General features: G+C 41.7%; 1 protein-coding gene across 22 annotated transcripts in view; it reads left to right on the top strand.

Annotated features, from left to right (window-relative positions):
• Window positions 1–22,952, top strand: part of BAZ2B (bromodomain adjacent to zinc finger domain 2B) — a 190,491-nt gene that overhangs the window by 116,776 nt on the left and 50,763 nt on the right. For 17 of the 22 annotated variants that reach the window (XM_077936471.1, XM_077936459.1, XM_028746687.2 and 14 more), the window contains 9 exons: window positions 3,384–3,545; window positions 5,290–5,483; window positions 7,528–7,746; window positions 9,325–9,720; window positions 13,115–13,739; window positions 14,947–15,246; window positions 17,262–17,322; window positions 19,394–19,502; window positions 19,788–19,889. In XM_077936471.1, coding sequence (XP_077792597.1) covers window positions 3,384–3,545; window positions 5,290–5,483; window positions 7,528–7,746; window positions 9,325–9,720; window positions 13,115–13,739; window positions 14,947–15,246; window positions 17,262–17,322; window positions 19,394–19,502; window positions 19,788–19,889 — 2,168 coding nt within the window. The remainder of the gene's footprint in view (window positions 1–3,383; window positions 3,546–5,289; window positions 5,484–7,527; window positions 7,747–9,324; window positions 9,721–13,114; window positions 13,740–14,946; window positions 15,247–17,261; window positions 17,323–19,393; window positions 19,503–19,787; window positions 19,890–22,952) is intronic. The other 5 variants (XM_077936486.1, XM_028746713.2, XM_028746727.2 and 2 more) reach the window with 1 other exon arrangement.

Genomic DNA, 22,952 nt, shown 5'->3' with positions numbered 1-22,952 from the left:
GCTTGATTTCTGTCATGCTTATGAAAACAATATGAAAACTACAGTAAAATATGCAAACTAGGTATGGCTTTCCTTTTATGATAGTTGGCTCTCAGAGATTATGCCAGACAAATAGAACTGCAATCCTTTACACACTTGGCAGTCATCCTTACTTGGGAGTAAACTCCATTGAACTCAGTGTCTTACAGGTAAACATGAATAAAGGTGGTCCCACTTACATTTATGATGGAAAATTTAAGATGAGCATACTGTGGTAAAATAATGTATTCCTCATTTGTTAGAAATCTTTCCCCAAAGTTAAGATAGCATATACAGTGGTACCTCGGGTTACATACGCTTCAGGTTACAGACTCTGCTAACCCAGAAATAATACCTCGGGTTAAGAACTTTGCTTCAGGATGGGAACAGAAATCGTGTGGTGGCAGCACGGCAGCAACAGGAGGCCCCATTAGCTAAAGTGGTGCTTCAGGTTAAGAACAATTTCAGGCTAAGAACAGACCTCCGGAACGAATTAAGTACTTAACCCGAGGCACCACTGTAGTTTTGTTATTTATTTGGACATAAGTGTAGTTGTGGCTTGGTTGTGACTTGAATATGCCATGAATGATGAAAACGTATTTTTACAATTCTTTTTAGCACAGCAGATGTTTCTGTGACAGTGCCTAAGCTCATTGATTCCTCCCCCCACCCTCGGTTACGTCAAATGTCCCAATTTTGTCTATAAAAGGTTTTGCTCTTGGATTGTGTCATATTTGCTCTTCCTGTTTCAGAGAGTTAATCAGCAGTCCTGTCTTGCTGTAAGAGATGAGAAATCCTTTTCCATTCTAGAAAATAACTGATTATACTTCAGTAGCATTTGTATTTTAGAGTGCTCTAAGGAATTGGACCTTTTGTAATTCGCTATAGAGCAACAGACCTTACCCAAAAGACTATATAGACAGGTCACCCTGTCTATATAGATTTTCTTTTCATTCATAAGGTACAGTTCTGTTGATCATGAAAACAATTTGTAGGTAGATAATATTGCAATATTTTATATTCGGTCAGTAAGGCTGCAATCCTGTACCCACTTTACAAAGAAGTGAGTCCTTTCTAACTCAATAGGACTTCCTTCTGAGTAGACATGTAGGATTGCACTGTAATGGATATGGATGAAGATTGGTTTAGGTTGCCTGCATTCAGGTTGGTACAATGTCATCTCAGACACATCCCAGACATGGTGGCACATCTGTTATCACCATGAATAGTGATTTCATGACTGCTGGCATGCCTTAGCTCCTTATGGACCTATGATGCTCACATACACTTTCCACATGAGCACTAGGAATACCATTGCTGTTATTCTGGTACCAACAAAACTCCAAATACAGTGGAGAAACAGTTATAGATACCATACATTTTAACGCACATGGGAGTTGCAGTTTGTTAAGGGTGCTGAGAATTGTAGCTCTGTGAGGGCTAAACTACAATTTTAAATGCATGGTGTGGGTATGACTATAACCTTAAAGGTATCTCTATGAGCAGTGAGTGAGCAGGGGTGGTGGTGTTGGGAAAATCCTTACACAAGTAGGAAGTTCTGCCTACACAAGGAGTTGTTGCACACTGGTCTCTTGCCTGCTCTCCTAGATAGTTCCTGTTTTTCACATACCCATTTTTACTTTGCTCATTTTCCTCAACAATGCTACCGGTTACTTTCGTGCCACTTAGTTATTTCCTCTTTTGTTGTGTTTGTGTCATTGCTCTCTTCCAAGTCAAAATAGTAATCCATGTTGCAATTTTCTGCGTAATATATGTCCTAGGCTGATGTCTAACATTGTTCAAGCAGACATCTGCTCACTCAAGACTTCCCCTTCCCCGACTTCCCCCTAGAAGCCCCCTGTGCTCCCCACATCTCTGGACACTCACCCAACCCCATAAAGCAGATTTGGGATGCTGCAGGGAAGGAGAGTTCCTGCTGGTATAGATTGAAACCAGTGAATGCCACTCCAGCTTCTAGAGGACCATCCAGAGAGCAAACCAACACCAGAGAACCACTCTCTATTTGAAAGAGTTCTCTATTAGAAGAGTGGTCCAATGTAAAGATCAAGAACCCTAAAAAGGGTGAGCAGGGACTTTGAAGTTGCTCATCAGTAAGTCCTGCCCAACAGGACACTCACTCACAGGTCACCTGGTCACAGTCTCCCCACTATGGTGTGATGCATTGTTGTTCTATTTAAATTTGAGTAATTCTATACATATAAATTAGTACATACAGATTTTATGCAAATTGGGTTGTTGTTTTTTAACCCTCCTCTTTGGCAATTCATAAGTGGCCACTATAACATAGTCCTGACATTATATTACCTACCATCAACTTTCCCCACTTTTTTCTTACCTTCCTTTCAGGCTGAGTGATATGTAGTCTGAAACCTGCTATCAAAAACATTGATATAAATTAGGTGCAAATTAATTCCATTAACTTGCCTAGAATTGCTGGATTCCAGCTTCGCTTCCGTATAATGATGGCAGACTGCTTGTTGTTGGCACAATTTCTGTCTTCATTCACTGAGGAACTTGATGTATGAACCGTAGAAAGCCCTCCTGCAGAGCACCGGGAGCAAGGGAGATTTTAGAGCAAACTTGATTACATAAAGATTTTGAATGGCATCACCTCTAAGCTTGCCTGCTTTCCTTTTAAAGTTTATCTTTTATATATAAAAAAAGCATAATTGCACATAGGAATCTTTGCAAGACCAATTTCCAAGATGAGAACATCTTGTCATCTGCTCCTCAAACTTGCCTGTGTAGATTGTTCCCTACTGGGTGTTTTCTAGTTTTCTGCCCATTTTATATTTTTAATCATGGTAGGTAATAGAGATACTGTTATTTCCCTTAGAAGCCTCTTCCAAAATCAGTGCTCGATTGGGGCTAATGAGCAGCAGTGGGAAGAACTTTAAAAAGATAAATAACTTAGATTGTATATTTTAAAATCTTTTCATCTTTTTTAACTGGCTTAGGCTGCAATCATTTACACACTGCCCTGGGAGTAAGTCCCACTGAACTCAATAGGCTTTACTTCTGAGTAGACATGTATCAAATTGTGTTGCATAGCAAAAGCTGCTAACATCACTCTAGAAAAATCATTGTTTGCAAGTCCCAGGCAGCCCTAAAGGGAAAGCTCTGTTAATCATGTTTTTTTTTTCATTTACCAGGAAAGGGATTGCCTTTTTTTCTGCACATCTCAGATAACAATACAGAAAATGATAACACCTGAGCATTTTAAAGGCAGGACTTCCGGTTACTATTAATGTCCAGCAGCAGATCTGCTCAGGAACTGTGTATGGAATTGTCCAGAGGGAAATCCTCAAATAACTCTCTTCATTTTCTTTGCTCTGGTTGTACAGAATGGTGGCGAAATGCAGACATGCACTCGCGTACTGGCACAACTTTCTTCCCATCCCTTATTGGAATATCTCCTTTGTTTGCTCCTCCCGCTCAAAATCATGATTCCACTTCATTCCATTCGAGGACTGCCGGAAAAAGTACCCGAGGCAGTTTGGAAAAAGGTAAGCCGTGAAACATAAAATGTAAGTAAGGTAACCTCAGAAACAACAATGTAAATAAGGTGTGCCACAGCTGATCCTCTCTCCCTGTGGAGCTTATATTCCTGATACACCTGGATCATATGTGCATGTTGCAGGCAAGGCCGCTCCACTTCCGGGTGGGGCTGTGTTGCGGGCAGACCTGGTTGGCCGGGGGGGGGGGGGGTTAGCATGGCTTACCCCTTTTAAGCAGCTGTGTGGCCGGGGAGTCTCCCTTCTTGTTCCAGCTTCAGTTAATGAAATATTGCAGTGTAGATCTTCAACAGGAGCCACCAGGTCCTCCTGCTCTGTTATTCGTCTTAACCTTTTTTATATCTCTGCAGCCTGCGTGTTACTTGCAATTAGCAAGCGCAGAGGAGAAGTAAAAGGTTTTTCTTTTTCTTTTTGTAGGATGGGGCTAGCCTTCTCTCTCTCTAGTAACCAAAGCCTTTTATCTCAGTTCAGGCATTATACTAGATAAGCATTAAGCCTATTTGTTTATAATTCTAAGTGCTGGGTTTTTAAATGCCCATGAATGTTGGCCTTCAGAATATGCTATTTGTTTTAATAAAGCGCACCTGTTTGAAATGTATGCTATAGATGTATTTCAGTGCAGTGTCACTGTGCATCATCTCCCTATGTTTTTGTTTTGTTTTGTTTTATAAAAAAAATAGCAAGTAAATGTTTATTATTTCCACTGTGGATAAACTGTCCATATTAGTTCAACTGCACTGTCATTGCGCATCCTCTCGCTTTGTGTTTCAAAAACAGTGATTTTTAATACGGATGGAAATAGGTCAGTGCTATTTTTGTAGGAAAAGAGGTGCTGGAACACCTCCCTTGTTCTCTTATAATTACAATGATGCCCACCTGATGAGCCGGAACTCAGTTCTGTCTGGGGGGGGGGGGGAGCCCTGAATAGGACTATTGGTTCATGAGGCAGACAGTTCCCATGAAACAGTTGGATTTTCCCAGTATCACGGGATAAACCGTGCATATTAACTCAGTATATGTGTAAAGTCCCGGATTTAATCCACAGCAGCTCATGTGAAAAAGTCTCATGTATCCAAACTCTCCTCAAGACCTTCAGAAACTGCTGTTAGTAAAAAAAGATACCGTATTTTTCCATATATAAGACTAGGTTTTCCCCCCATCTCCCCCCATTTACTTAAATCTGAGTCCCCCAAAATAGGGGGTGTCTTATACATGGGGGTGTCTTATAGACAGAAAAATATGGTAGTACTCAGCTTACAATGGTCTGACTTTGTATAGAGTAGCTTCACACCATTTTCAGATGAGGTATTGTAGATTTTTGGGGTTTCTTACCTTCTGCTATTCAGATATTTAGCTTTCTATTCAATGGTTGCAGGAAGGGTCTTTTTGAGAGATGGCATATGTTTCTTTAATTACCTTTCTGTTCCCCCCCTATTTACAGCTTTGCCCTTTAGATTAAGGAAGTTTGCTGTAGGAAATGTGCCTAACAATTCCTGGCAAAATTGCTGCTATTGCTGTTGATGTTACTTGATTGTTTCCATTTAACTAGTTTTGATGTTTTAAAACATGTCCAGAGTAAGCATATTGTGTTATTTTACTTAATAGTGTTCAAACATGTATGCAGAACCCTCTTTTAAATGCTCACCATTACAGTTAGTGCGGGAACCTGTTTGACTCTTAACTTTGATATTATGTTTGCTGAAGTTCAATTTTCTTTTAAAATTTCTTTTTCAAGGTGTTAATGGTTCAGTAAATGGCAACAGTACCATTTCAGTATCGGGCAGCAACACGTCTGTATTATCTACCACCACTGCAAGTTCTGTCGGACAAGCAAAGGTTATAACCGTAGTGGGGGGAAGTCGCAAATGTAACCAAGAACAAAATAAAAACCAGATTCTGGATGCCAGAGCTGACAAGATTAAAGATAAGGTAATCACAGTGATGAATCTTACTTTAAGTCTTACAGTGGGACCTCGGGTTACAAGCACCTCGGGTTACAAACACTTCGGGTTACAGACTCCACTAACCCAGAAGTAGTACCTCGGGTTAAGAACTTTACCTCAGGATGAGAACAGAAATCGCACGGCAGCAGGAGGACCCATTAGCTAAAGTGGTACCTCAGGTTAAGAACGGTTTCAGGTTAAGAATGGACCTCTGGAACGAATTACGTACATAACCAGAGGTACCACTGTATTCACTTTAGTCTAGCAAGGAGAAAAGCAGGTCCCTTTCTGAACTGGAAACTGGGTACACAGCCAGTGTTAAAGGAGATAGGTATGCACACAGCCCTGTGAAGCTTGATGGATGTGTCTGCTGATAGGAATGTGCATATTTTGGGGGTCGCTAGTTGCATGCAACACTTTTAATGTATAGCATTAGAAGAACCGGATCAGGCTTGAAGAGAGCGTATCAGTAAAGATCCAACACGTTAGACGTTTCAGGTGATTGCGCATAGTTCCAGGTTGCATGGAAGCCTTTTTGTGTACAACTGTATGTGCAAAGGCCCCCTACTTTCAGGAGGGGGTAATAAGTGCACACGGCATGAAGTTGAGGCTCTTCAGCACAGCCCCTCTTGTGCATTGGATACGTAAAACACCTGAATAGGACTATTGGCACACAGGACTGATACTGTAATACATGTATTCTCCCAGGATGATGGCCGATCACATGGGCTATGGCTCACCTGTCATCGGAAGGCAGGAAATGCACCCAAAGTTGAATGAAGTAGGTGTGGCTTGGTCCTCCTCAACCCCACTTGGGAGTAAAATGCCCAAAGAGTGCTATTGGCACATAGGACCAGGAAAGTCACTGTTGGATGCTGATTAGGTAGTAACAATGTGACAAAGGCTGCAATCCTATGCACACTTTTTGGAGAGTAGTTTACATTGAACTTAATGGGTCTTAGTCTCCCAACTAAACAAGAACAGGCTATACATTTGGTCTGGTTCGCAGTGTTTCTCAACCTGTGGATCCCCAGATACTGTTGGACTACAACTCCCATCATTCCTAGCCAGCATAACCAGGTTGTTGTAGTCCAACAACATCTGGAGACCCACAGGTTGAGAACCACTGTGCTAGACTGAATGTTAAATACAGGTGTCCAATAATTTAATCAGCTGATAGGTACTAAACTTCTGCATGGTCCAAAACAATGGTTGTGTTGGCATTGCAGTGCAGGTAGAAACACATGCCCTCTACCACACCTTGCAGTACAAAACGGGCACAACACTGGATGAAGTTCGTTCAAATGTGTGTCTACATCCAATATTTGTATAGGACTTCTGATCTAGCAGCAGAACCTGTGCGTGGAAGCCTCCTCCGTATGCCCAGTTCTCTGTGCAGTAGCACACATCAGAACAACAACAATGCCTAGTAATAGTGTTAGTTCATATTTCACAGGGCAGCTATGTAGACATCAAAATAGTTACACTTGTGCACCCCTATGCTTAACAAGAGAATGGTCTTCCAATTTGATAAGCTACCATTTGGAAGAACTAGTTGATTGAGACAAATCCTTTGAAAATCAGGCTGCCCAGTAGATCAGCATGAATGTCTGTTATATAATACTTCAGAGTTGCTAGTTGTTTTGTTTTGCATCTCACAATTCCTTCAGAATAGGCCACAGTTATCCCCATTTTACAGATGGAGAACTAAGGTAGAAGGGTAATGAATTTCCCATGTACTTCATGATGAAATCGTGGTAGAGGCAGGACCTGAACAGAGTTCATATGGTTCAAGCCCAACACTCTGTTCGTGGTCACATGTTAACTAGAGGAAAGTGAAGTGCACCTCAAAGGGCTTTTAATTATGTTCATAGTGCATTTTAGAACTGGACACTAATGTGCTTCCCTCCTTTGCTTTTTTTAAAAAAAGGAATAAACGAATGAAATTAATTACAATGCCATCGGTAAAAGCTGGTGATTCATATGATTAAAACATTATTTAATGCGCAGCCTTTTATCTTTCTTTTTAGAAATCTAGAAAGAAAGCAGTAGATAGTTCCAGCAACAGTGAAAGTGATTCTGGCTCCTCTTCAGACACCTCCAGCGAAGGCATTAGTAGCAGTGACTCAGATGATTTGGATGAAGATGAAGAGGAGGAAGAGGAGGAAGAGGAAGATCAAAGTGCTGAAGAAAGCGAAGAGGATGACTCTGATTCAGAGAGTGAAGCACAGCAGAAAAATAAGAACAAGGTGTGGTAATGTTAAGAACTGCCTTATGTTACTGAATAGTCTTTTTATTTTTTTTACAGGCCAGTCTCCATATGGTTGACTGAGGAACTGGTTGGTACAAAACCTATTTTGGCAGCAGTTAAAGTTGCTGTTGTTTTGTCATGCAGGCATGGCAAAAACCGTCAGATTTTCTCAGAATTTTTGAAACATAATATGTATTAATTGAACTGGTTCACTGGCTGGAAGGTTTAAAAGAAAAGGGTGAGGAAGCTACTAACTAAAGGGACAGTAGCCCTGAAAAGCTTCCATTGTGCTTTGCCAAGCCAGTCAGAATATGCTGGCACTTCAGTTGTATTGTAAGAGAAAAACACCGCAAAGCAAGTCTAAAAAGAGAAACACAGAAAACACTGGACTACCAGGCATTGGCAATGGCATCCTCTCTGTGCTTTAAACTAAATGGACGTATGTGTAAAAGCTAGGTATGGTATTTCTTACAGATAAATAGCTGGTTTAGAGGCAACCACAATTATTTTTCCTCTTAAAAAGAAGCCTGTTTTTTAAAAAAAATAGTTCCTCAGCTGAAACAAGCCATCCTAACTGTGGCTGTTAATGGTTTACTAAAGGAGTAAAAAAGGTGTAAGATAGAACTAAGGCACCAGAGATTAGCTGCCCTGTAATCTATGAAGCAGCTAACCCCAGTGCCGTTTTATTTTATTGTAAACTGGGAAAATTTAAAGTAGACATCAGGCAAATGAATTAATCTGTGTCGCAAAGGTTGAGATGTCTTCTTGAGTGTTGCCATGGCTACTGGATTCTGTTTACAGCTGCTCTTTTCCTCACATAGCAGTTAACGCCGTCCAGTAACCAGTAACCAGAATGCAAACCCCAGGGTTCCGTTAGGTTGATAGTATAGCATACATTCAAAAGTAACTGAATTTTCAAAGCTCTCTTTCCCAGCCAAACCTTAGCTTCACATAGTGAAAGGACCTTACAGGAAATAAGCTGAAGAAGATATACTGTAAGGTTATTTTAAGTTTATTACACCGTAAAGAAGTTGTACGTCTTGGGTGTGTGTGTGCGTGTGCGCGCGCATGCTTTGTGGATGTTTGTTTGTTCTAAGTATGCCAGTGGCAGTCTACATGTTTGTATTGTATACTTGGGGGACTAATTTAGCAAGCCTTATGGACTAGATCTTCAGTGTTAAGTATGTAAGTGTGTGTGTGTGTGTGTGCGCGCGCGCACATAAATATTTATTTTCTGTTTCACTATGTTTCCAGTACCTCACTTTTCTACATATTGTTTCCAGTGTGGTGTAGTGGTTAAGAGCAGTGGGCTCTTAATCTGGGGAACCGGGTTTGCGTCTCCGCTCCTCCACATGCAGCTGCTGGGTGACCTTGGGCTAGTCACACTTCTCTGAAGTCTCTCAGCCCCACTCACCTCTGTGGAGTGTTTGTTGTGGGGGAGGAAGGGAAAGTAAAATGTTAGCCGCTTTGAGACTCCTTCAGGTAGTGTGATAAAGCGGGATATCAAATCCAAACTCCTCTTCTTCTTCCAATGCAGTTAAGGAGAAATCAAGATACACGTTTTCTGTGTTTGCAGGTGCTAATGCATAGCGGACCAGACATGAAAGCCGATGGACAAAAATCCCAGGAAAAGCCCCAGGAAAAGAGAACACACCAGCCAATACCTCTTGTGTCTGATAGCCAGACTCACCCGTCATTCCAGTCCCAGCAGAAGCAGCCTCAGGTTTTGTCACAGCAGCTTCCCTTTATTTTCCAAAGCTCTCAGGCAAAGGAGGAATCTGTGAACAAACACACAAGCGTAATACAGTCTACGGGATTGGTGCCCAATGTGAACCCTTTGTCTTTGGTAAATCAAGCCAAAAAGGAAACTTTCTTAAAACTTATAGTTCCTTCTCCTGATCTACTCAAGGCAGGGAATAAAAATACCTCTGAAGAACCTAGCCCATTGACCATTGATGTAAGATCAAACCGGGTGAGAATATATAAGTTTTCTTTGTACGCTTTCTGTACTCTGTGGAAGGGTTCATATTCCATTAATATCATGATTGTTGTTGTGTTGCTGTTTTTTATTTTTAAAAAATTATATTGGAATCCATAAAAATTTAAGGTGATCTTTTAGTTGCACATAGTGGAAGGTTTAACACTATTGCTTTTCACTGTACACTATAAAGAGTTTAAGGTTTCCAGTGCAATCCTTTACTCAGCAGTAAAAGGCCATTGAACACAATACTCCCAGGTAAGTGTGTTCAGGAATGCAACCTTAATGGTATAACATTAGAATTTTAAAACAATATTTTGGAAATTGTGTTATGTTCATCTGCAATACCTGCTTCTCAGAATCAGTAGCTGAAAATTCTTCCTGTAGATAGTAAGAATGCAGTCTAGAAATGTCAGCCACTGTGATGCAGTTTGTAGAGTGCTCAGCTGAGTCTGAGGAGGCCCAGTTTCAAATCCCTGGTTCAGCCATGGAGCTTACAGGGTGACCTAGGGCAAGTCACCATGTTTCATCTGTAACCTACCTCACAGGGTTGTTGAGAGTACAAAATGAGACGAGTGACAAGAACCACGTACACTGCCTTGAGCTCCTTAGAGAACAGGGAGAATATAAATGCAACAAATATCCTGACACATGATTTACAGCATTTTCCAGAGCTGATACTGTTGCTCCAGTGGTGGAGGAACTTGCTTGCCCCTTTCTCCTCCAGCATGCAGGTAATATATAGTGGGAACTTACTGCTTGCTCCACATGCATGCCCAATCATGCACAGGCCAAGCTTACATCATCTCCTTACCTCCTTTGGAAGAATCACATTCATCCTGGATTTCCACTCCATCACATTTTCAGGTGGAGTGCTTGGTCTCCACTAGATAAGCCTTCTCCAACCTGGTGTCCTCCAAATGTTTTGGACTCCGCTTGCCATCACCTCCTGCCAGCATGACAATAGCCCAAACATCTGAAGGCCATGAGGTTGGGAAGGTTGCACTGTGACTTAGACAGGAGCTGAATTCACATTTAATGATGTGAGCCATGAACCTTGAAGACAGCCTACAGTTGTGTGTTGGTGCATGCAGCCCAATCACTTCCACTTTGCTGTCTCCTCTGATTAGCTTCTTGTGATATTTTGATATCCAGGATCGTGGCTTGTTTTTCCCTAAGAAGCCAGGCTTGCTAGCCAGACTTAGACCAAAGTTTTTTGTTGGCTTACAAGTCCTGGATTAATAGAGCTAATCACTTTGCCCAATGGCAAAGCCAGCCCTGATAGGCAGCCCTAGTCAGGAAGCAGAGTCTCAGAGCTCCTTCAGACTTTCCAAAGAAGTAGGAGATGAACTTGCACTTTCTCCATCCTTGTCCAAAGGTGTGCTTGTCTGCCATTACAAAGAGTCTTTAAATGAGACTCACAAGCAAGGCAAAAGAAAGCCCAGGTTCCTTTCTTACTGGCTTCTTGGAATGTCCTAAACCTCTGTTAGATCTGTAGACTGCAGTCCTTTGGAAAAATAGATGGAGCAAAAATGAACATGCGCTACCAACCTTGGAAAATTTAAGAGGAGCACAATGCCAAGGTCCTTATCTTACAAAGTCTTTACAAATCGGTCTTCTGGAAGACAATTGAAGTGACATTTCATTTTTCTTCATGCCTTCTCAGAGTATTGGTGGATTCTTGCTTTTTTGAACACTATGCTGTCATGTACAAGTGTGAAAGCTTTCAGAAAAACCTGAATGTAATATGAAGGTGGAGCTTTTGTGATCCATTCATGACATGCTTGCAATGAAAGATTGGGATGTTGGATATGCAGATTCTGTTTAAGAATCTCAGTGTCTAAACACTGATGGATTGAAATTGAAAATTCACTCCATTAGAAAAGTCTAACCTAAATTTTTGCCCTTGGTTTCTTAGTTTGGGTTACATAGTGGACATTTTTTTATAATACATTCATAATTCTGCCATGGCAATCCTGTATGATTTCTCACTTTATATTTTCAGTAATTATTACTGTTTTCAGCAGAAGGTATGGTATTCTCATTAACCTTGAAATAGCATGCTTAAGGTATAGTGATAACAACTTCACTTGCATGAATGTAAAAAGAGTTCGATACATAACAACCAAGCACTAGTTGCCTATTGATATACCCTTATTTTCCTTTGGTTTTCAAAATAGACACATTTATAAAATGCCTCACAAGTTTTTTCAGAGAGCATGAAAGTGTATCTTAACAATGTACCGTATTTTTTGCCCCATAGGACGCACCGCCCCATAGGATGCAGCTAGTTTTTTTGGGGGGGGAAATAAAGAAAAAATATTATTTCCCCCCCCCCCCCAGGCGCGGGGCTGGCGCAGGGGAAGCCCGAGCTTCCCCCAACCCCAGCCCCCAGAACAGCCTGCTATCCGCAAGCCTAGGGAGCCCGGCGGGAAGTTGCGCCGGTCTCCCCAGGCTTGCGGAGAGCTGTGCGAAGCCCGGGCGCGCTCTTCAGCGCGCCCCAGGCTTCCGAATGCAGGCAGCTCTGCACAGCCCTCGGGAGACCGGCGCAAAGTTGCGCCGGTCTCCCGAGAGTTGCGCACAGCTTCCTGAAGCCTGCATTCGCCCCATAGGACGCACACACATTTCCCCTTCATTTTTGGAGGGGAAAAAGTGCGTCCTATAGGGTGAAAAATACAGTACTTACTGACAGCTCATGCTGTCTGTTTCGCAGCTACAGTACAATCCTCAGTTACTAGGTTCTGGTTTTTTGCTGTTATATGCAGATGTATTTGGAACCAGTCTTTAGCTATCACTTGTGGTTTCATTTGGTGTGTAGTCACATGGATTATATTTGACAAGAAGGGTTTGAATGGGCAGGTTTTGGGGAAACCTTGGAAGATGGAAACAAATGCTTCTAAACAATTAAAGCCTGCTTTATGCCTTTCTTCTCCAACTCTAAGACTTATGTTAACACCCCATTCCTCAGTCCTTTTTATTCAGATGTAAGCCCCATACCTTAACCCTTCTTCTTTCATAACAAATCTTCGTGACTCCTTTCCCCTTATCAGGTAAATGTCTCAGAGACTAGAATCTTCCATCGTTAACTGTTGGAATACCTTCTGACTCTCTGTTCTGCAGTTTTAGTAGTGACTGTTGAGAATGACAAAGAATGCATTCTGTACCTGCAAAATTCTTAGTGAGTCACAGCTCTCAATGAGTCAGTCTTTATTAATTTCTTAATTAAGGCAACCTGCCTCACTTAGGAGGTTCAAAGCAGCTTCCTTGCCCACACAGATTTATATCTTATCTGCCTGCCTTTTGGAAGCGAAAGTTTCAGAGCCCATCTGCTAAACCCATTGCTTACGGCATTTAGCTATATATTTTGTTATCTTTTGTGCTTCTGCAGGAACAGTACAAGCAGACATTCCCAGCACAGTTGAAGAAACACCACGAATCATCTAGGAACCTGAAGAAGGTTATCGCAGCAGTATCAAGTCCAAAGCCAACCAGTTCTCCACCAGCCCATCAAAAACACACCTCTTTAGAAAACAACCATTCTAATCCTTTCTTGACCAATGCACTTTTAGGTAATCATCAGCCCAATGGAGTGATTCAGAGCGTCATTCAGGAAGCTCCTCTGGCACTTACCACCAAATCCAAATCCCAGCCCAAGGTTAACGAAAACGTATCTACTTCCAGCAGCTTAACCTTTTCCTCACCAGTAAATTTAAGCACGGGTGGGAAAAAGACACCAAGCAACCGGACACCTGTTATGTCTTCTACCTCTCCTGTATTACCTGGCCCAGCAAAGGAAAAGGCAGTCAGCAATAATACAATGACAGCAGTGAAAACACAACACAACCACCCTTCCACAAAATCATTGGTTGAACAATTCAGAGGAACTGATTCAGACATTCTTAGCAGTAAAGATTCTGAGGATTCAAATGATGAGGATGACGACGATGACGAGGACGATGAGGATGATGAGGATGAAGACGAGGAAGATGAGGATTCTGATGATAGTCAATCAGGTTTATTTAATTTAAAGAAACTCTTTGCATGTCTTTAGCCTTCTAAAGGCACCCTTGCTCTCCTGCAAATGCTATAAGGTTAATTCTTCTCGCCTGGTTTCTATATGGAAATTATAATCTTGGAATGAGAATTATGGAAACGTTAGCTGATGAGCCAGCTCAACTGCTAACTTATTCAAAACATTGCTTTACCTAGCTTATTCAAAATGTTATTGATGCTGCTGTAGAGGAGATGACTTTTTAAGTTAGGAGATAGTGAAGAGACAGAGCCGTGTAGCTGGGGTGAGAAATAGTGGATAACTGCTCAGATGCATGGAGGTTTCTTACTAGTGCGAAGCCTTGAAAACGGTATGGGAAGATGAGTGAGGAGGGTCTGAAGGACTAGTTTAAATAGTTTAGGCTGTAGTCCTATGCATGCTTGTCTAGGAGTAAGCCCTATTGAACACAGTGGGCTTAAGTGGAAACACCTCGGATTGGGGTGTTAGTGCTCCAAATAAGGTTTCCCTAATGGTAAGTTTTACTAGGTGTTATACTATGGTTATAATGGACATTTCCCCCCTATGCAGTTGCATAGTATGCAACTCTGTAGACCCCAAGAAGGAGCCAGCATTTTAATTAAAAACTATGTAGCAAAGCCAAAACCATCTTAGATAAAGTGCATCTTAATTTTTTTGCCTAATATGGTAAGAGAAGAGCTGGCATGTTTTGCACTAACCAGTGGTGGCTTCCAGTTGTTAAGCCTTTAGCAGACCAGCACAAGTTGTGAATGGCCAAGTCACATGCTGCCTACCTACCAGACATGTATGGTAGCCCATGCAGAGTCCAAGAAGCTTCTAAAAGAACAGCAGAGGGGTCTAGTCAAGCATTCAGTAGGCTACAATGTGTGGCTGGTGGAGCTGTGTTTGGCTTGCTGGGTCATAAGTTGGACAAGCCAGGAAAGGTCTTCTTTGGGTTACCAAAGTCTTAAGTACTTTCAGTAGAAGGGTGGTGACAGTGAATTGCAAAGGAAGAAGGTGATTATATATCTGAGTCAGGATGTGAAACCAATAAATGGGTCTGAAACATACATCACCTTGAATTGGTTGTTCCCTGCACTAAATAGTTCAGAATGCCTGTCCCCCTCACCCCCCCCCCCAGTCTCAATGAATGCTGGAATGAGGATATATCAATTTCTTGTAATTCATGGTCTTCTCCATTTCCCCCAAAGAATCTGATAGTAATTCGGAAGGGTCTGATACTGAAGGATCTGAAGATGATGAGGAAGAAGATGATAAAGAACCCGATGAATCAGAGACTGATACGGAAGGAGAGAAGTCTTCGATTAAATTGAACAAAACGGCATCCTCTGCCAAAAGCTCTTCCATCAGTCTTGCAGCTTGCTCGACACCACTTAATATCCAAGCAGCAAAGACACCGAGTTCTGCTCCAGCCGCATTATGCCCGGAGTCTCCCTCACCAGCTTTTGTGGGCACGCCTTCTCCTGGGCTTTCCTCAAGTACCCACAGCGGTATTGCAGTTTATTTTATATAACAAAATCCCTATCTATATCAGAGAGATGCTTTTTATTGAAATCTAGAAGGGTTCACACCTGTTGAGCCCAGACTTTCGCAACCTAGTAGTACCTTCCAGATGTTGTTGGACACCCAATTCCCATCAGCCCCAGCCAGCATTGCCGCATGTTGGGGCACCAGGTTGCGGAAGGCTGGTTTAGCACTTCTTAGAATCTGGCCTTGCTTCAATTAAATTCTTGCATTTCATCACTACTTAAGATTGTATATTCTGATACAAAGATGAATCTCTGTACTGGGAAAAGAGTGATCTTCACCATGTGTGAATGGCAGAGTGTCGATTTCACCCCAGATAGATATAGTGGGAAATTGATACAAACCATGACTGCCAATGACTCAGTACTCCCCTTTCTCCCACAGTGATTTCCCTGTTCTCCTTGTAGGCTCCCAGGCTTGGCTCTGCTTATTCCATATTATCCTCTTCCTTTCCATCCCAAGACTCAAGAGAAGCATCAACTGAGTCTGAATTGGTCCTGCTCTTTGGTAGAGCATTGCAAATTAAGACCTGGATACTGTATTTGCCTAAGGGCTTGGACAGTGTTGGGGATTCGCCAACGCTGGATCCACATGACAAACTTTTAAACAACCCAGGGAATGTTTCACTGTAGAAACAGTGCAGTGCCATTACATCATCCCCAGGAGTTGCCTGCTTCTGAAACACAAATGGGGCTGTTTCTTTAATAGCTTGATAGGCATTGATACTGTGCCTGATTCACTTCTGCAAAACATGGTAATGGCCACTGACTTGGATAGCTTTAAAAGAGGATTTAACAAATTCATTTTTACCTGGAGATACCAGGATTTGGGGTTGAACCTGTTACCTCTGAGCCATATAAATTCCTATGAAAGGTGGGCATTGGTTAAGGGCTTGCTGCATGACACCTTGATCCTCAAAGTACGTGGAAGAAAATTCCACTTAACTATATTGATATAAGCAAGTGTGCTTATGGTAACGTTACTGGTTCTCCTTCATTCTACTAAAACGAAGCTCATTCAGGTTGTAAAAGGGAGCTGTAAAGAAATAGTTTAGTACACTGCCATCCTGTTTCTAGACACAAATAATCACATTCCTCTGAACACGTGACTGCAGATGAGCCCTTATAGGTGTGCAACAGCATCAATGTCTGCCCTTCAAAGCTTTTGTCTTCTCTCTCTTCCCCTAAAAACAGTGTGCACAGAGCACAGAGAATTGTCAGGTTCCTTTTGGGGGGGGGGGGAATAAAAATGGAGATTCTGCTGGGTTAGTAATGAGCTCCCCTGAACCCTGGTAGTAAGGACCTTCCTCCTTGTGTTCATCAGATCCCCGCCCTCCCAGTTTCTCATTTATCTGCTTTTTTACCTACCAATCCCCCACTCCTTTTTGAATCTTGGGGTGTGTGTGTGTGTGTGTGTGTGTGTGTAAAAATTAGATTAAAAAGGGAAAGAAACAGGAAAATGTCTTTACCAGCCTGGGACAGAAATCTGTAAAGTGTGCCCATTGAATGAAAAGAAGTTCCATGGAAATCAATTGAAATGCTTTGTGTCATGTGATGTTCTGCCTTGTAACATCAGCAGTTCAACAAGCCGCAGGCACCCTGGGTTGTACTGGGGACATTATCTAGAAACAAGGTTATTTTTATTTCACTTAAACATGCTAACATAAGTGATTTCAGGACTGGGGTGTTGATCTGTAGTTTGGTTGACAGTTGTTCCTAAATCTGTTGATTTCTTAAATTCTGTGGGTAAGAATAGACTCTAGCAATTGTTAGCAAATTGTGTTCCGCTCATTTCTTGCATTTTTGCAAGACACGGGTTGCAAGGAAAAAGCAAGTAAAGGGGTATCAACAGCCTCTGCTGATTTGTTCTTTTTGTTAAAAAAATAGCAGAACATATTGCAGAACAAATAGCAGAACAATTACAGTTGTAATTTGGGTTTGCTGTGTTCTAAAATTTAATCCATTAAATTCTATTTAAGGTACTTCAAAAAGGCGCAGAGTTGCAGATGAGCGAGAACTGCGCATTCCTCTGGAGTATGGGTATGTAAGATACAATTTTGAATTAAACTTGTGAAACCAGTTTCTTGTAATGCAGTAACATTCCTAAAGGTAGTGATTTTGCAATTTGTTTGGACCATGATGAGTTGTTATTAACACTGAAGACAAAAGTACCCTGGCAAATGCAAGTTCCCAGGCCCACGTTTTCCACAGTTACATGAAGGAAGAGGCACGTGTGAGAATTTGTGCGTAGGAAGGGGCTTAACCCAAACCCACATATCATCTCCTGAAACCCCTTTTTCTCTCTAGCTCATTTGTCACTTTGGGAGTCTGAACTGGGAAATGATTTAGAGCAACCTGCTGGACTATTTAAATTGAGATTATGGGCACTGGAACAGTTAAGCCACTTCCCTCTGGCTGATGCACCTCTGCAAGTCTCCCTGCTCCCCCATTTGCCTTTTGTGGGGGGAAACAGAGTTGGGTTTCATATGTTTTCTTTGCAATGTTCAGTTTTGAATCTTCACCAAGAAGCTGAGATCTCGTACTGTATTAAGAATCAGACCCAAACCCCACAAATCACAGAATATGTTCCGGGAGTGAGGGGGGAGGTACAATTGCTCATACATAATTTGCTGAAGAGGTGAATTTCCCCCCAGAGAGTCATAAAGCTTCCTGTGATGCTTTGTGCTTTGCGTCGTCCATCCCTTTTTGTTTCTCTGAGGGGGCTTGCCAAGTTTGGGATGGGTTCCAGTAACTAAATTATTGGCAAGACATGTTAGTCCCTGCTGTAGAAGTAGAGCATCCGCTATTTTTCAAGCCTTCATTCTACTTACTGACATTCACCACTGCTTGCATCTTGCCCACATCTTTCTTCCTACTGCAGTCACTAGGTAACGAACTGCATACAATGTTTTCCTTTGGCCTTTTTCAGAGGCTTCTCTCTTGTGCTACGTCTCACTAGGCCCTGGCTAAGGATCAGTTTCCAACACCTCAGCTTTCTCTGCATCCTACAGCTGAAATCTGAAACAGCAGCTCACATTGTACTCTTTCCTTACATTGAAACTTTCCTGGTCTTCTTCAGCTGTTCAGATTTCACACACACTCTTTTCAGTAAGCTGCACTGTAGCAGTTGTTTGCCCTCAAGGGGGAACTTTTGGCCTTTGGGTCACTGCAGGGGCACGTTTTTCCTGGTGCTTAATTTTCTGCATGCTACAATATGCCTAACTCTGTTTAATAGCCCATGTGACTTGGGGAGTCATGGAATCATAGAATTTTAGAGTTGGAAGGGACCCTGAGGGTCATCTAGTTCAACCCCCTGCAATGCAGGAATTCTGCCCACAGCCATCCCTGGGTGGGCTCGAACCACCAGCCTTCTGGTTGACAGCCAGACACACTGACCTATTGAGCCACAGGCTCTCTGACCTTCCTGGTACTGTAACTCACCTAGCCCAATGCCGTTAACTCTGACTAGCAGTGACTCTTCCTTGTCTTTCTCAGCCAAACCACTTGAGATTATTTCAACAGGAAAAGCTAATCTAGGGTAGCCAATTTGGTGCCATCCAGATATTGTCAGACTCCAGTTCCCACTAGCCATAGTCAGCATGGCCACTGGCCAGGAATAATGGAAGTTGTGCGTTCTTAGATTCCAACTTTGTTCTTCAGTTTACAAATATCATGACCATCACCATCACAGCTTATTGGCAAACTGGGAACCTGATTTACCTAGGAGGCTGCCTTATACTGAATTAGACCATTGATCCAGCTAGCTCAGTACTGTCTCATCTGAGTGGCAAAGGCTCTATAGAGTTTTAGACAGAGGCCTCTCCCTGTTGTACCTGGAGATGCCAGGAATTGAACCCAATACCTTCTGAATACAAGGCAGATGCTCTGCCACTGAGCTACAGTACACCTCTAAGTGGATATATTACCCAGAAGTAAGTGTGATTTAACTCCATGACTCTTGCTCTCAGGAAGTTGTACATAGCATTACTGCTGTGCATTCCAACTCTATGCATACTTGCTTTGAGGTAAGTTCAAAGGGACTTCCTCCCAACATATGTGTTGCTATAATGCTGTGCCTCTTTAAATTTATATATAATTTTTTTTATTGCAGCTGGCAAAGAGAAACAAGAATAAGGAACTTTGGTGGCCGCCTTCAAGGGGAAGTAGCATATTATGCACCATGTGGCAAGAAGCTAAGGCAGTACCCTGAAGTAGTAAAGGTATATTTTAAACGTTATGCTTTCTGGTTCTTATTAAGCATGCACATAATTATTTAAATGAACTTTTTCCTCCACTAAAGTTCCTTGATACAAAATGGCCCGTGATGCGAGGCTAATATACCTTATACCTGCCTCTAAACTGACCTCATGTAAATTCGTATCCCCTTGCCAGAATATGCACCAAAAAACCCCACACATTTGACTTCTCTCTAACATTAGCTTGTACATCAAAGCTGGGTTGTAATGACTTAAAACCTGAAGTGGAAAAATATGTGATTTTTTCAGTATCTCAGCAGAAATGGAATAATGGATATCTCAAGGGACAATTTCAGCTTCAGTGCAAAAATAGGAGTGGGTGACTTCTATGAAGCCAGAGATGGACCGCAGGTATCCGCTTTTTAAAAAAGTAAAGTCTTTGATCCAAGGCGTAGTATCATAAATCTTAAGTGAAATATTTTTTTTACTACACTCTGGAGCATTGCTATTGTTAGCTGGTTCATTCTTGCAGTCATATGTGTGACTTTATGATAGTAGTTGTGAATGACTGAGCACCTGATGCCTGGAAAGTGCTGGAAAAACCTTCACAATTCATTATCACCTTGCCAGGTGCTCAGCATCTCGCAGAATTAAATTTGGAAACTGCAGTCATCTAGTTATCATTGGCCTTTGAGGTTGAGTATATATTCCAGTACTCGAATTACAAGTCCACACTCCCCCCTTTGCCTTTTAGGTGGGCCCTCTTTTCAGAAGGCCATACAGTATATGGGAAGCATGATTCGGCTAAAACTGGGAGGAGTCAGGGGGTGGGGCTTATACATTTCATTTAAGAATGTCTCCTCTTTTCTCTGTAATTTGAGCACTGGTATATCAGTTTAAATGCTTCTGAGATCAACTTTGTTATTTTATATATGTGGTAATTGTAAGTAGCTGTGTTCACATACACATGTTTCTTCTTTAGCTGTCTCTGTGGTGTTGGCTGAAATATAGAATTAAACATAGAGTTGTTTGTTCAGTGTGGAGAATGTATGATGAATTCTGCAAAGTCTACATAAATAAGACTGGGGAGGGGACAATAAACCCCAGGGAGGATATGATAAATGTGTGTTTTTAAGGACATTTTTTGTGCGTGTGTTTCATCTGTGAGACACTGTTCTCTGTTTTAGCTAACGTGCAGCACGATCCTTTGCAGGTTAATTTGGAAATTAAGTCCCACAGAGTTCAATGAGGCTTACTCTCAGGTGCACATATACCGGATTGTAGTTGTAAGGATTTACTTGTGTCCTCCCCCTTTCTGTCTTACCTTATTTGGACTTCTCTAATGGGAACCTTTTCTTAACCTAAATGTGCCTTTGTGTACCATATACTTTGTCTTACATCACTTACTACTTGCATAATTGAGTACTTAACTTCTTTCTGTGTAGTGGGCAGTATTTCATTCCTTATAGTTTGGGAATATGGGGTCTGTATATGGTCTCCCCTTTTTTTAAGGCAAGTGTGTGCAGATACCTGCCAAGTGCTCCCAAGTACTACGCTGAACTATTGGAGCAATTTGCTCATGGCTCTAGCTTGCTACACCCTCCCCACATAGGGGACACCCTACAAAGCCAGGTGTTGCCCAAAAAAACATGAAATGGTGCAGAACCACACACTTGGGAAATGACACTGTCTCGGTTTTTGTCCAGTAGGTGAAGGAGAATTGAAAAATATGGCTTCCCCTGCTAGTGCTCAGTCCTTTAAAGTGGTCAGTAGAGCATAGCTGTACATGTAAGTCATTGCAGATATTGGGGCTAGTTCACATAAACAGCCGATGAGGAGGCAAACCTGTTTCTTGACAACTTCAGATTACAGATTGGGGCTCACTTGACTGATGTTTGTCTATTCAAAAACATCTCTAGTGATATAAAGCCAACATGTCAGGGAGAAAGCCTGGCTAGAACATATCTTCTTGACATGCAGTTTTATTTTGTGGAGGGGTTTTATTGTTGTTGTTTTTTACAGTGAGGAATGTTCACGGAACAAGTTTGCCACCTCATCTGCTGTTTTAAGAGAACAAGGCCTCAGGGTATAGCTGTACTGCTGCAGCTATAGCAGTCATTCTATTTCCTTAATGAGGAACTTTAATTTTGGGAGCGAGGCTATAGATTTTGACAGCAAATTCACAGAATCCCCACCAACTACAGTTCCCAGGATTCTGCACAGAAAGCCATTATATAAAAATTACCAAGTTACCCTGAGGACATAGCATCGCTACACATTGGTGGTGGTTGGGTTTCCCCCTTGTTTTTACTGTCATGGATTCACCCAGGCAGCCATGGAGATTATAGCAGTGTATAATATTTGCAGTTGGTTAATATTTTGTAAAATTGCAGGAATATCTCGGAACAACAATTCCTAATTCTCCTTGGGGAAAACTATGACAGTTAAAATTGGGGTGAAGAAGGATCATGGTTTAGTCAGTTTGGCTTATAGATTGCAGTCTGGATATGTTAGCGTACTGTTGGGACCATTTGATAAGTTTCCCTTTACAAATTACTCACCATGTACTTTTTCAATTAATTCCTTCAACATTTCTTGCCAAACTCCTATGCATTATGAGTCTGAGTCTCTTCTTGAAGTCAAAATAAACTCAGTATTCTGTCTGCTAGGATGCATGGCCGCAGTGTTATTAGACACCCCCCAAAATTATTAGCTATCCTTGTGCAAGGTTCCCTGCAATGAAAGTTGTGCGTAGAGTACTTTGCCTTCTGAAATGCTCCCCTAACAACTCTGTGTTATTGGACATTGGATAGAGTTCTGCGCTAATAAATGTAACGTGTGCAAGGGGATGCGAGGGTTCCAGGTAATCTTTCTTCCAGTTTTGATTAGTAGAAATGGTTTCACACCAAAAAGAAAATATGTTAGATTCTCCATTGAAATGCCATTACCATACAAGCACATGTACTGAAAACCAGGAGGACAATTGTATCAAATTGCTTTTAGATTTCTTCCCAAGGAGACTCTTGCTGTCTAGTTCTTGGTACATCATTGGTTATATTTTGCCAGACACACATTTAGATCGATTCCAGCCAGGCAAGCAAGATTAGCCTTCTGTTTATTCAGGGTGATAGCTCTGAATTCATGACCCTTGTTTTCACTTTGGGTGGAGGCAGGAGCCATTTAAGAACCCTGGAAAATATGAGAACAGGTGCATTAGAGTTAGAATGGAGCAATACAGAATATGAACTTTGGAAAACACTAAATGAAGGTAAGTAACTCTTCAGTGTTAGGGAACTTTTTATTGTAATGTGTGTGCATTAATGAGAAGTGCAATGTGCTTCATTCAAAATAGCAGCTTATTTTTTTTCTACAGTGTTTGCCAGCATAAATGTGCTTGTTGTACATGCTTTCATATATGTCTATATATGTGTGACTTCTACAAGCCCCAGCTGGTATTGCAAACCGCATTTGTTA

Source organism: Podarcis muralis, chromosome 1 (assembly GCF_964188315.1).
Source record: "Podarcis muralis chromosome 1, rPodMur119.hap1.1, whole genome shotgun sequence".
Classification (NCBI taxonomy): domain Eukaryota; kingdom Metazoa; phylum Chordata; class Lepidosauria; order Squamata; family Lacertidae; genus Podarcis; species Podarcis muralis.
This window is presented reverse-complemented; position numbering and strand designations above follow the sequence as displayed.